This window comes from Poecilia latipinna, unplaced genomic scaffold, assembly GCF_001443285.1.
Source record: "Poecilia latipinna isolate Pla-1442-1.1 unplaced genomic scaffold, P_latipinna-1.0 Scaffold1787, whole genome shotgun sequence".
NCBI lineage: Eukaryota > Metazoa > Chordata > Actinopteri > Cyprinodontiformes > Poeciliidae > Poecilia > Poecilia latipinna.
In genome coordinates, this window is record NW_015114403.1 from 88,926 (window position 1) to 101,263 (window position 12,338).

Genomic DNA, 12,338 nt, shown 5'->3' on the forward strand with positions numbered 1-12,338 from the left:
TGAATAAATGCAGGGTGAATCCCACCGGGTGTGTCCCCGCAGGACAAGAGGCTCTCCTGTGCCCAGACTTCTCGTCGAAAATTTGATCCATTGCATTGAGAGATCGGTTGACCAGATCCATAATTTGTAGATTTGGATGATGTGCAAAGAAAGGCTCCAAAAATATAGAAAAACAGAAAAAGACAGGACAAAAACAGAGCAAGCAGGGCAGGCAAGGACAGGGAGGGAGCAGAGGGAAGAAGCATCTGCCTTCACCGAGGGGAAGAGCACACACTTAAACACATTTTTTTAGTTGCTACCACTAGTCTCCTTGGGCTGCTTTTTCCCCAATGGGTAGGGGAAAAAGCAGAAGACACATTAGGAAATGCTCCTAAGCAGTGTGGGGTCTGGGATGTTGGACCCCACAAAGGGGCACATCTTTGTTGGGAGGCTCCCTGCACTCAGACCCCATGAGTAGTAAATGCAACACAGCCCTTGGAATGAATTTGTGTGGCATCTGACCTCAGTTCTTATTTTTCTTTGAATAGCTGTGTTCTTACTTTCAGCTTAATGTGACGGGTCAAAATCATCCAGCAACCTTTTAAGCAGAAACAGAAAAACATTCTCTCTTTTGTTGCTGGAAATAAATTAAAAATACTTTTAGACCAAAAAACTCAGGAGACTGTAAACCTTTTAAAGCAAATGTGTGAGACCATTTTTGGAGCTACAACAACCTGTTCTTTTTGTTGCATTAAAATAGTCCATTTTTAATTTAACAAGAATTGAAAATGGGCCCTGAAATCCTTTAATTCAGTAACTGAGCCACACTGAAAAACACAACTTCTTAAACACTTTGAGCCAGTCTGGCATTAAAAATGAAAGAATAATTTATTGTGCGAGATTTTCATTATGATGAAATAATTAAATAAGCTTATTTAAATGGACTGTAAGGTTTTTCCTTCTGAAATATTATAGAAATTAAGTTTAAAGACTTGTTTTTAACTTTAATGGATTCAACACCGTCAGGTATGGTTTGTTCCTACAGGGAGGAGCTTAAACGTTTCTCAACCTTCAGCGTTAGCATTTCTGACAGAGCAACTTCAGGATCAGAGGAACAATGCAAATATATTAACGGGCAGCATCTATGACACATTGTGAGATGCAGTAGAGCTACTACCGCCACACACACACACACACACACACACACAGTCATGTTTTTGTGTCTTGTGGAGACTTTACATCGACTTCCATTCATTTCTACAGTTTAACCCCTGAAGCAGTGATCCTCACAACCTCACAGTGTAGACAGAATAGGTCCCCACAAGTATATAAAAAAATGGTTCACATAAACACACAAACTAAATAAGTCTTTCCTGTCAGTCGACTGTCCATTTTAGCCTCCTTTTCATCTGTACAAGGATAATCATTTCCACCTGCAGAGGAAAGATGAGAGAACAGTAATGATAAATAACTGCTTCCATTCTCCATTTATTTTATGTGAAGGCAGAAAGACCCCCATGCTCACCTCAGCCTTTGCAGTCTGAATTGTGGGCTCTCCACCAGATCCAGCAGCTGCTCCACATCTGAATCCTGCAGGTTGTTGTCTCTCAGATCCAGACGCTTCAGAAGAGACGGGTTGGTGTTTAGGGCTGAGACTATAGAAGCACAGCTGGTTCCTGACAGCCTGCAGCCCCACAGACTGATGAACAACAGGACACATTTGATTTTCAGACACATCGTCAGACCTGTACCAACTGTCAAGTATGGTGGTGGCAGCATTTTGATGTGGGGCTTTTTTCTCCCAGTGAAAATCCTCACTTTTTTTTTTCCTTTCCCATCACATTTAGATGATCTGATCTTAGATTAGTTAATGTGTAAGGTTGCTAACAGGAAGATGGTGACCTTACCTCAGTTTCTGCAGTTTGCAGTTAGGAGTCTCCATGAAAGCACACAGGTGCTTCACACCTGAGTCCTCAAGGTTGTTCCCACTCATGTCCAGATGTGTCAGATGGGAGGGGTTGGACTTCAGAGCCGAGGCCAAATAAGCACAGGCTACTCCAGTTAAGCTACATTCTAGCAATCTAAGCAAAGAAAAACATTTTCTGTCAAAGCAGGTTAGATTTTGCTTGTTTGTTTGACAAAGGCGAGAGGAAGAACAATAAAATGAACTTTGTGAGCTGACCTGAGTGTCTTGAGTCTACTTTCTGAATTTTCTAGAAAGGCACAAAGCAGTTTCATGCCAGAATCCTGCAGCTTATTGTTCAGACCCATGTCCAGATGTTTCAAATGAGAAGGGTTTGACATGAGAGCAGAAACCAGACTGTCACAGCTGATTTCTGACAGCCTGCAGCCTCTCAGTCTGCACAGAAAATAAAAACATCTAATCAGATAATTAAACAGAATTTAAGATTTTAATCTGATTGTCAATATATACCAGTTTATTGGGAGCTGCTGTTCACATTGACAAACAGCTCAAAACATACCTACGACGTCAAAAAGAACAACAAAAAGAAAGGATGTTGTAAGTTTCACTTTGTCAGAAATAACGTAAATCCTGCCCAGAGCTCAGGTATTGTCTCCATGCCACTATGCTCATACAGTTAGACGCTTTCGGACCCAAAAGTTCATGAAGTTCAAACTGAGAATTTAAAACAAACCAAAATATTTAGGGAACTGACCTCAGTGTCTTCAGTTTACAGTATGGACTTGCGAGTCCGTCACATAGGAGCTTCACTCCTGGGCCAGGCAGGACGTTTCCAGTCAGGTCCAGTTCTACCAGCTGGGAGCGGCTGGACATCAGAGCCGAGGCAACAACTTCACAGTGGGTCTCCGAGAGGCGACAGCCGACCAGGCTTCAGTGTCACAGATAAAATGATGCATGTTATTACAACTCTTTTATATGAGACATTCTTATCTATGAGGGGAAGCTGCAAGTCAAAGAATGAATGCAACATGTTGAGTTTCCTTAGAAACAAACCCTTTTAAACCAGTATGAATAATGAGCTGAACTGTTTGATAACTAGTGCTAACTGGAATTGATGGATGTTTGGATTGAAATGACTTTATTTTTTGTAAAGTGCCTTGAGATGACATGTGCAGACGATTTTAAGCCAGGGCTTTGAAAGAAATTCAGGAGCAGTATTTCTTTAACAAGAAAACTTGGTAACACTTTATTTGAAGGGGGTTGAATAAGACTGTCATGACACTGTCATAAACATGTCATAACACCTGTCATGAACATGAATAAGCCTTCATGAATATTTATGACTGTTGTCATAAAGCGTCATTCGGTAAATTATGACACTTTTAATACAAAGTTGACATTATTCAAAATGTCTTTGTTATGACAACTTGACATTAGTCAAGAAATCATTACTGATCAAACTTTACCTTTAATAACATAAAGTTACCTAATTTTTAAAGTGAAATCAGTAATTATTTTATAACAAATTATTATTATTATAATTATTACTGATATAAATTTGTTATAAAATAATTACTGATTTCACTTTAAAAATTAGGTAACTTTATGTTATTAAAGGTAAAGTTTGATCAGTAATGATTTCTTGACTAATGTCAAGTTGTCATAACAAAGACATTTTGAATAATGTCAACTTTGTATTAAAAGTGTCAGAATTTACCGAATGACGCTTTATGACAACAGTCATAAATATTCATGAAGGCTTATTCATGTTCATGACAGGTGTTATGACATGTTTATGACAGTGTCATGACAGTCTTATTCAACCCCCTTCAAATAAAGTGTTACCGAAAACTTTTTCACTATAAAAACATGCAAAACTTATTAAAATGATAAACCGTCTCTTTTTAAAGGCTTTGAAAAGCTCATTATAGAAAGACCTATAACTTATTAAATCCAAAATATTTCTCTTTTATATAACAAAGATCATAACAGTAACACCTCCAGGGATTTTTAGATGTGGTCTGGAAGAAACAAAGTAAGAAGACGGAGAGTCAGAAGGAGCTCCTTTATCTATCTCTCCTTAACAAGTTGTATTCTATCACAGGAGCATATTTTAATAAATAAATTGATTTTCTGAACAAAGTTTCTTGATAAAACAAGAAAATTTATTGCTGTAATGAGATATAAAACTTTTTTATTAATAGTTTCTTGTTAAAACTTCCTTGTTTTAAAAAGAAACTTTCTCATTTTAACAAGTTTTATACCTTGTTATAATGAGAAGCCTTCATGTAGCAAAGTAGAAAGTAGCAACTCGTCTCATTGATATGTTCTTGTAGCAACAAGACGCATTTTATACCTCGTTATATTGAGATTCTCCTGAATTTCCAAGCTCTGGCAGTTAAATGCTTCTGTACATGTGTTGTGAATTGGCTCAATTGAGTCTTCTTTAGTTCATACGTACAGGTTGGTGGGCTGCAGACCTCAGTGAGGTAAGCTGGTGTATCTTGTATACACACTTTGAGTTCATGTTACAGCCCATTCCAACTTATATGTTCTTCTGCTGCTCTCTTCTGTTAAAGACAGGCAACCAGTGCCACCACATCCTAAAAACTGACTCAATCAGTCTCTCCAAATAGGAAACATTTTCTATGACTTAATATTGATTCTATGATCTCACCGAGCCTTTCTGCAGTTCCTCACCACTGGGATCAGCCTCATTTTCCCCTCCTTTGATGTGTTGAACATATCCAGGTCTAACTCATCCAGAACCTCCTCCAGCATCTGTAGCATGTAGGCCAGAGCCGAGCAGTGGATCTCTGAGAGCTCCCTCTCTAATCGGTTCTCCATCCTCAGAAACTCCTGGATCTCCTGTTGAATTGAGAGATCATTCATCTCTATCAGACAGTAGAAGATGTTGATGCTTCTATCTGGAGACATTTTATTGGTGTTCATCTTCTTCAGGTTGTTGATGATTTTATAGATGTTCTCTGGACTGTTCTCTGTTTGATCAACAAGGCCTCCCAGGAGCTTCTGGTTTGACTTCAGAGAAAGGCCATGAATGAAGCGAACAAACATGTCTAGATGCCCAGTTTTACTTTGGAGAGATTTCATCATGACTCTCTCCAGGAAACAGTCTAGAGTGAAGTTACCGTCTTCCATTTTTAAGTCTCTCCTAACATGGGTGTTGGGTGAACCATCCAGGAAGTCCTTCACCACCTCTGAGTTCCTGGTGGTGAAACAGTGGAGCATGTAAACTGCAGCCATAAACTCCTGGACGCTCAGGTGAACAAAGCTGTAAACTGGTTTCTGGAAGATCACACTCTCTCTTTTGAAGATCTCTGTACAAACTCCTGAGTACACTGAGGCCTCTGTGACGTCCAGACCACACTGCTCCAGGTCTTCTTGGTAGAACATGATGTTTCCTTTCTCCAGATGTTCAAACGCCAGCCTCCCCAGCTTCAGAAGAACTTCCCTGTCAGCCTCCATCAGCTCCTGTGGACTTGTCTCATGTCCTCCATGGTACTTGTTCTTCTTCCTCTTTGTCTGGACCAGCAGGAAGTGTGAGTACATGTCAGTCATGGTCTTGGGCAGCTCTCCTCTCTGCTCTGAGGTCAACATGTTCTCCAGAACCGTAGCAGTGATCCAGCAGAAGACTGGGATTCCACACATGATGTGGAGAGTTTTTGATTTCTTGATGTGGGAGATGATTCTGCTGGACAGCTCTTCATCACTGAACCTCCTCCTGAAGTACTCCTCCTTCTGGGCATCGGTGAAGCCTCGTACTTCTGTTACCCTGGTAACACATGAAGGAGGGATCTGATTGGCCGCTGCAGGTCTGGTAGTTATCCAGATAAGAGCCGAGGGAAGCAGGTTCCCCTTGATGAGGTTTGTCAGCAGAACGTTGACTGATGACTTCTGTGTGACGTCAGAAACCAGTTGACTGTTGTTGAAGTCCAGTGAAAGTCTGCTTTCATCCAAGCCATCAAAGATGAAGAGCAGTTTGCATTTAGCCAGCTGCTCTGCTGGGAGCTTCTGGAGTGTTGGATGGAAAACATGGAGCAGTGAGAGAAGACTGTGCTGCTCATCTCTGATCAAGTTCAGCTCCCTGAACGAAAGCAGAACCACCACACTGACATCTTGATTCTCCAAGCCCTCGGCCCAGTCCAGAGTGAACTTCTGCACTGAGAAGGTTTTTCCAACACCAGCGACGCCGTTGGTCAGAACCACTCTGATGGCTCCATGTTGGTCAGGGAAGGATTTAAAGATGTCATGGCACCTGATTGGAGAGTCATGGAGGTTCTGGATCTTGGAAGCTCTCTCCAGCTGCTTCACCTCATGTTGGGTATTAACCTCTTTACTCCATCCCTCTGTGATGTAGAGCTCGGTGTAAATGCTGTTGAGGACAGTTCTGGCTCCTAATTCATCAGCTCCTTCAGTTATATATTTACATCTCCTCCTCAGTTGGTTCCTGTGTTTGTCTAAATCCTCCTGAAGACTAAAACCTGGTGAAAGACAAAAGCAAAAAGGTATAGAAATTTTTTTTTTTTTTTTACACAAGAGATGCTTCAGCAACAATGCTCCACCATTCTGTGAATCCCTCTGGGCGTTGGTAGCTCTGTGAAGCAAACATGACCAGAACATACAAGCGCAGATAGATTTAAGTTTCAGAAGAACCTCCAGAACCTATAGAACAGGAGGGTTGCCATTATCCATACCACTGAATTCATCACTGAATGAGCAGATTGCTTCATAGCTGTTGTTCATCAGGAAGGTGAATGTAGTCAGCCTTACCTTCTCCAGAGCTGCTCTGATTGGCTGACTGAGGTCCAGTAGGGGGTGTGAACAGTTCTACACACTGGAGACAGGGGGCGCATGGAGTTGACTTGTCCCAGTATGCGATCATGCACTGTCTGCAGAACCAGTGTCCGCAGCTGGCCAACACTGGATACATCAGGAGGTTCTGACACACCGCGCAGCACGACATGTCATCCACCTCAGGAACATGGCTGCTGCTTTTCCCTCTGAACATACAGAGAAAAAAGACAATGAAACACGGTAAATAGCAACAGTAGTGGTCTGTGTCGATTTTACAGGAAAATTACACACAAAAAATTCTGTGACATGACATCATAAAACTTGGTTTCAAGCAATGAAATATGATCACGGATCTCAATACTATCAAAATGTATGAATGCAATGTTTAACTGGAAATATAGTGAACTGCAGTCTACTGGTAGATACTGTCTGTACTGGATTCTGGAAGATCGGTTCTCTGCCTTCACAAGTGAACAAAACATCCCAAACTCCTCATGTCATCCTTCACTCTATCTTTTACAAATGGTGAAACACCTGAAGCTCAGGTGTGTCAGTGATCAAGAAATTAAGGTGAAATGAGAAATCTCCAGCTTGGTTCACAGCAGAAAGTTTCTTACTTCGTGTCTGAAGGTCCAAGTTCATCACTGAACAGCGGAGGGAGAATGTTGGAGTGGTCACTCCTCATCGACGGGCAGCTGGGTGCTGAAGACACAGTTTTGTTGTCCTGTCCCTTACAAAGACTCATCTTCAGTCAGTCCAGGTTGGAACAAAAACAGACTACAATGTGCAAAACAAGAAATATGACTAACAGATTGTATGTCCTTCTCTACAGCTTACAGGTTCATTAATGAGTCAGTGCAGATGAACTATTACCTGACTTTACTCTTCCTGCTCTGCCCACATGAGATGAACTCTGAACTGTTTCCACCTTGTAAAGGTGGCATTAAAGATAAAATAGATCAAAACAGTAATAAACAAGGCCTGGATCTGACACATCAGGTTGAATGAAACAGCAGGACTCAAGACATGAGTTTTTATTTAATAACCTGTCATACAAAGATAATAAAAGACTGTTATTCCAAAGTCCAATGTCATATCAAATATTATTCCAGTGTTTGTTTTATCTCAGCGATCAGATTTCATGGCAGGATGTTGATTTGATGGCAGAACCGGTTCTGAGGAAAAGAAGGACAGAGCTGCAGATTTCACGTTTGGATTGATTTTTAGCAGAAATGAAAATTATTACTGAGATCAAGACTTAGTTCGAAGAAAACCAGAGACATCGGTTCATGTATGTGAGCAACTTGCTGCTTTCTGTAATGCTGAAAAAATGCTTTGGTCAAACACATAAATCACCTAAACATGAAAATGTTTATCTAAGACTCACCTGACGTCCACCACCCAGTGAAACAGGACGGCCTTTTGAACAGCCAGAGAAACCTGGAAATAATGTGTGAGTTAATTCTTTCAGTGCCACAGCCATAAAAAGGGCTAATGCTTAATCTAGGTGAGATTTATCAATGTATTTCTGAGCAACAGACACACCAGAAACAACATGGCCAACATCAAAAAGCTTTCCAACCACAGTACAGAGCACCTCTGGTTGGAAAATAGTTCAGAAACAATAAACTCAACAGTTCTGGCTGGGACTGCAGAGCACTGTCTTACAATCCAAAATGTGTGGTTTGTCACATGTTGATGTGCCCATGGGCACAGCACTTAATCCCAAGTTGTAAATTGATCAGCATATCAGAGTATGAATGTGAGTGTGATTGGATCTTTCAGAATCAGTCTCCTTCAATCTGAGTGGATGATTATTGACCCAAATCCCATAATGAGCCATTTAAAAAAACAAGATAGGAACATTATCACAAATACATTTATTTTCTGCTCTTTGGATTTATGTGTGTAGCAACTAAAACTTTCGTGCACCCCTCCCAAACTCTTTAGGGGAGAAGGGGTGCTGCTGATACCTCTCTCTCCTTAGGGGCATCAGCACCTAGTGAAAGAAAATGGATGAATGTTACTAGGAACCTCCTGATGATAGTTGCAGTAAAGTCCAGTGAAAGTCTGCTTTCATCCAGGCCATCAAAGTTGAAGAGCAGTTTGCAGACAGCCAGCTGCTCTGCTGGGAGCTTCTGGAGAGTTGGATGAAAACCTGGAGTAGCGTGAGAAGACTGTGCTGCTGATCTCTGATCAGGTTCAGCTCCCTGAACGACAATGAGTGCTGAGCCATTAGCCGTCTTTAACACTTTAACATCCCACATTCTCTGTGTCTTAGTTGGGAAAGCTAAAACTGCTGAAACTTTTAACTAGGTGAACTAAAATTTTAAATTAATGACAAGAACAAAACTTATTTCACACTTTTATTCCCTGTTTTAAATTAAAACAAAATCAGAGCAGATAAAGTAAAGCTGCAGCATCAACAGAAACAGTTTAACATTCAGAAACAGATTAAAACCAGGCTGAGTAAAAACACACTCCTTCATGTCTGCACAAAGCTTCAACACACACAAAAACTCCTGAAGGCACATTGGTGGGAAACACGTTTGCTACGAAACCCCTGCTCCACCTCAGAGCTGCTAACACCACAAAAACATGAAGGAAGCCTCAAAAACTGCTGATCTTCATCTCTTCAGAACTTCATCAGAAATCAGCTGAAAGAGACAGAAGAAGAGTTGATGACGATGGGAATCGTTGTTTGATGAGCAGAAACTTAAAGACCTAAAAGCTATTTATTTATTGAGTGATTGATTTAAGAACGCTCTCCCTAATAAATTGGCTCATCCTGTTAAAACCGCTGACTCTCATGTCTTTGCATGTTCCTTTACAACAAACTTTCTGTTTACCTGCTTGTAAGTTGAGGTCTATTATGTTAGCCTTTGTTTTTGGCCCAATTCACCATTTTTTTAAACATTTTTGATTTTTTGTAATAAATTAAGAATATTTTTGAGCCATCCACTGCATTTCTGGCTGGTTTCTGTAAATCCCTAACACTGCTGATGGTTGATGCTCAGATCCTAAATCTGCTAATTGCACAGGTTTTAATAGCTGCTGTTAATCTATTAAAACTGTTTCATATGGAACAGCAGTCTGAGATGCAGCAGCCGCCCCTAATATTTGGTTCTAAACACTGAAAACTGTTCTGTCTCTAAAGAAAGACAACCAGTAAACAACAGGAGCAATAGCATCTGATAAAAATATGAAAGTGATCTTGTCTCAGCATGTTCTGTAGTTAAACGGTTAAGTTTTAATTCTTTAAAGACAGGCTTCCGAGGTTTTAGAGCTGGATACAATTCTGCAGCAGAGGTTTATCCATTTTTAATGTCAAAGGTTCAAATACTTTGTTTTTCTGAATAGCTCAGAGTTGACAATTAATCATTGTCTTTAACAGCAGCAGGGCTCAACAGTTAGCAGTTAGCCTGCAGGTTAGAGACTGAGAGCGCAGCAGATAGATGGGACAAGACCAGAACAAGAGGAACCACAACAGAACCATAGAAAATCTGTTAAGCAGCTCAGATTTGGTTCATTAGCACAGTGCAGATTCAAGGAATTGGATTCTCTAACCAAGTCATTTCATTGAGGCGCAAACCTGGTATGTTCAGACTGGCCACTAGGGAGCAGCATTTGCTTCAGTTAAGCAAATACACTTTTCTTCATGGCTCAACTTCCCAAAGTTTAAATGTAGCTCAGTGTGGGGTTTTTCACCTGTTTTAGGGTAATTGTGATGATCTGAATCCAAAAATCACATTGGTTTTACTCAATCAGGTCAACTTTCTGAACTATGGATGCAACATGAGCATCAAAGAACATTTTCACATGTGGATCAGTTTCCTGAGGATCAATGAGTGAAGAGCAGGAGGAGAGACTCCACCAGGACCAACAGAGACAGAGAATTTAGCACAATGAAGATATAATGTTCAATTACATGCACATACTTAGTGTTTATTGGGCAATTTACAGAAATCAAATTTTGTAACATTGAACTAACACACTCTGATAGAACACATGTTTTTCTCCTAAAATCTTTTTGAATGAGAAATATTAACAGAAATTAAGTGATAATTTAGTCAGAAGATCGGATTAGAATAAAAACCTGACCTGATTCAGAAAAATGGATGTCATTTTTGGATTCAGTGGAGCAAAATAGTCCAAATCCAGTTGAAAAAACATAAATGACTTCCAAAAAATATTTTTTGTAATCTGCTGATAAATGAACCGTCTGTTCCTACTTCTCCCCTGCTGGACCTTCTCCAGGAAGGGCTGCGGTTGGTTGGTATTTTAACTGACAGACCACACCAATCGATTGGTTCATCATTACCTTCTGATCAGTCACATCATTTCCTGTGCAGACTGCAGTCACTTTTTTCAGAATCAGACTCCTGGAATCTGATTCCATTTGATCCAAATGCCATAATGAACCATTTAAAAAACCCAACAAGATAAGAAAGTCATCATAAGTATGTCGGTTTAGCTGTAGCAGCTAAAATTTGCCAGCAGGGGGAAGCCTGCACCAACCGTAAAACTTGGGCTTTAACTATCTGCTGCATGTCTTTGGGTACGCCCACACAGTAGCTGCAGGTCGGAGGTCAAACTGCTCCAAATAAGTTCAACTTTCAGTCAGTAGGAGGATTCAAACTGCACTTTAATCTGAGATTCTGCACAACAAAATCATGAGGCTGATGGGTTCTTCCTGACTCTGGTCCCACCAGCACGATGCCTTTCTGTCACCTTCATGCAAACATTTGGGTCCATGAGCTCCATCCATGTCTGCATTAATGCAGCTGAGCTTTAGAAACAGAGGTCAGAGTGCAGGATGAGGCAGTGTCTTCAATAAGTCATAAACAAGAAAGAAGGAGCCTAAAAGTTCCAGAATGAAGAGGATTTGGACCGAGATTCCTGATACTTTGGAGAAGTGGAGCTTCATCTCACAGACAGCGCCCAGCAGGAAGAGTTTCCACAGACAAACTAAGGTTGATTATCTTCATTTGTTTAAAATCCGTCCAGATATTCTGATTTCCGCTGGACATTCAAGAATGAAGGAAAACATTCTGGGCTCAGTGACTGAAAAAGGTTTGGATGGGAAGCAGCTGCAGCGTTTTCCATCGCTTCATCACTGCTGATGTTTCCATGGAAACTGAGTTTTCTGACGTGGTTTGGGTCTGAACTTTAACTCAACATCATGCAAGAAATGGAAACTTTTCCAAAAGGCCAAAACTGAGAGAACAAGAAAAAAGAAGTGAATCCTGTTTCAGCTGCTTCCTTTTCCAGAAAATGATTTTGATTAGTTTATTTCGTCCACGCAGGACTGACTGCTTTAAGGCTATTACTCAGAACTTTTTATTGGTTTAACAGATTTAAGAACAACACTCAGAATGATACAATCGTTCAAATGTTGAATCTGTTCACAGATTCAAATGTTGAAGCTCTAGATGGGCCATAGCTTCTGTTCTCTTCATCCCCGGTTGGGTTTTAAATTAAATGTAAAGATGCAGCAGACTGAATCCTGCTACATTTGGCTGAAACCAAGACCTGACCTGTTGGATTCAGGGCGGGGCCACTGGGTCATCAGGGGGCGGGGCCGCTGGGTCATCAGGGGGCGGGGCCGCTGGGTCATCAG

General features: G+C 40.7%; 1 protein-coding gene and 2 long non-coding RNA genes across 6 annotated transcripts in view; 1 reads left to right on the plus strand and 2 right to left on the minus strand.

Moving 5' to 3' along the window:
* Positions 1-1,043: 1,043 nt before the first annotated feature.
* LOC106965226 (NACHT, LRR and PYD domains-containing protein 12-like) lies at positions 1,044-8,541 on the minus strand. 4 transcript variants are annotated; one of them, XM_015061191.1, is made up of 9 exons: positions 8,106-8,541; positions 7,336-7,495; positions 6,695-6,924; positions 4,581-6,405; positions 2,658-2,831; positions 2,162-2,338; positions 1,887-2,060; positions 1,505-1,678; positions 1,044-1,412 (listed from the first exon to the last, which is right to left on the minus strand). In XM_015061191.1, the coding sequence occupies exons 2-9, from the start codon at positions 7,461-7,463 to the stop codon at positions 1,403-1,405; spliced, it is 2,892 nt and encodes a 963-aa protein (XP_014916677.1). In that variant the 5' UTR covers positions 7,464-7,495; positions 8,106-8,541; the 3' UTR covers positions 1,044-1,402. The 4 variants fall into 4 exon arrangements, with proteins under 4 accessions (XP_014916677.1, XP_014916676.1, XP_014916678.1 ...); XM_015061190.1 differs by having other exon boundaries at positions 7,592-8,541; XM_015061192.1 differs by lacking the exon at positions 8,106-8,541 and adding an exon at positions 7,145-7,231 and having other exon boundaries at positions 7,336-7,413.
* Positions 8,542-9,101: 560 nt separating this feature from the next.
* LOC106965231 (uncharacterized) overlaps positions 9,102-12,338 on the minus strand; it is a 9,166-nt gene continuing 5,929 nt past the window's right edge. Inside the window, exon 3 of the long non-coding RNA XR_001428584.1 lies at positions 9,102-9,375. This is a non-coding gene — a long non-coding RNA (uncharacterized LOC106965231). The remainder of the gene's footprint in view (positions 9,376-12,338) is intronic.
* On the plus strand, positions 9,383-11,935 carry LOC106965232 (uncharacterized). The gene is made up of 2 exons (XR_001428586.1): positions 9,383-11,544; positions 11,599-11,935. It is a non-coding gene; the product is annotated as an uncharacterized LOC106965232 (long non-coding RNA).

Excerpts from the sequence above, each read along its gene's own strand:
- LOC106965226 (XM_015061191.1), bottom strand. The coding sequence starts at position 7,463 with ATGAGTCTTTGTAAGGGACAGGACAACAAAACTGTGTCTTCAGCACCC. Across the intron at positions 2,832-4,580 it reads AGGAACTGCAGAAAGGCTCG|CCTGGTCGGCTGTCGCCTCT; the intron begins GTGAGATCATAG and ends GTGACACTGAAG. Across the intron at positions 1,679-1,886 it reads TGCAAACTGCAGAAACTGAG|TCTGTGGGGCTGCAGGCTGT; the intron begins GTAAGGTCACCA and ends GTTGTTCATCAG.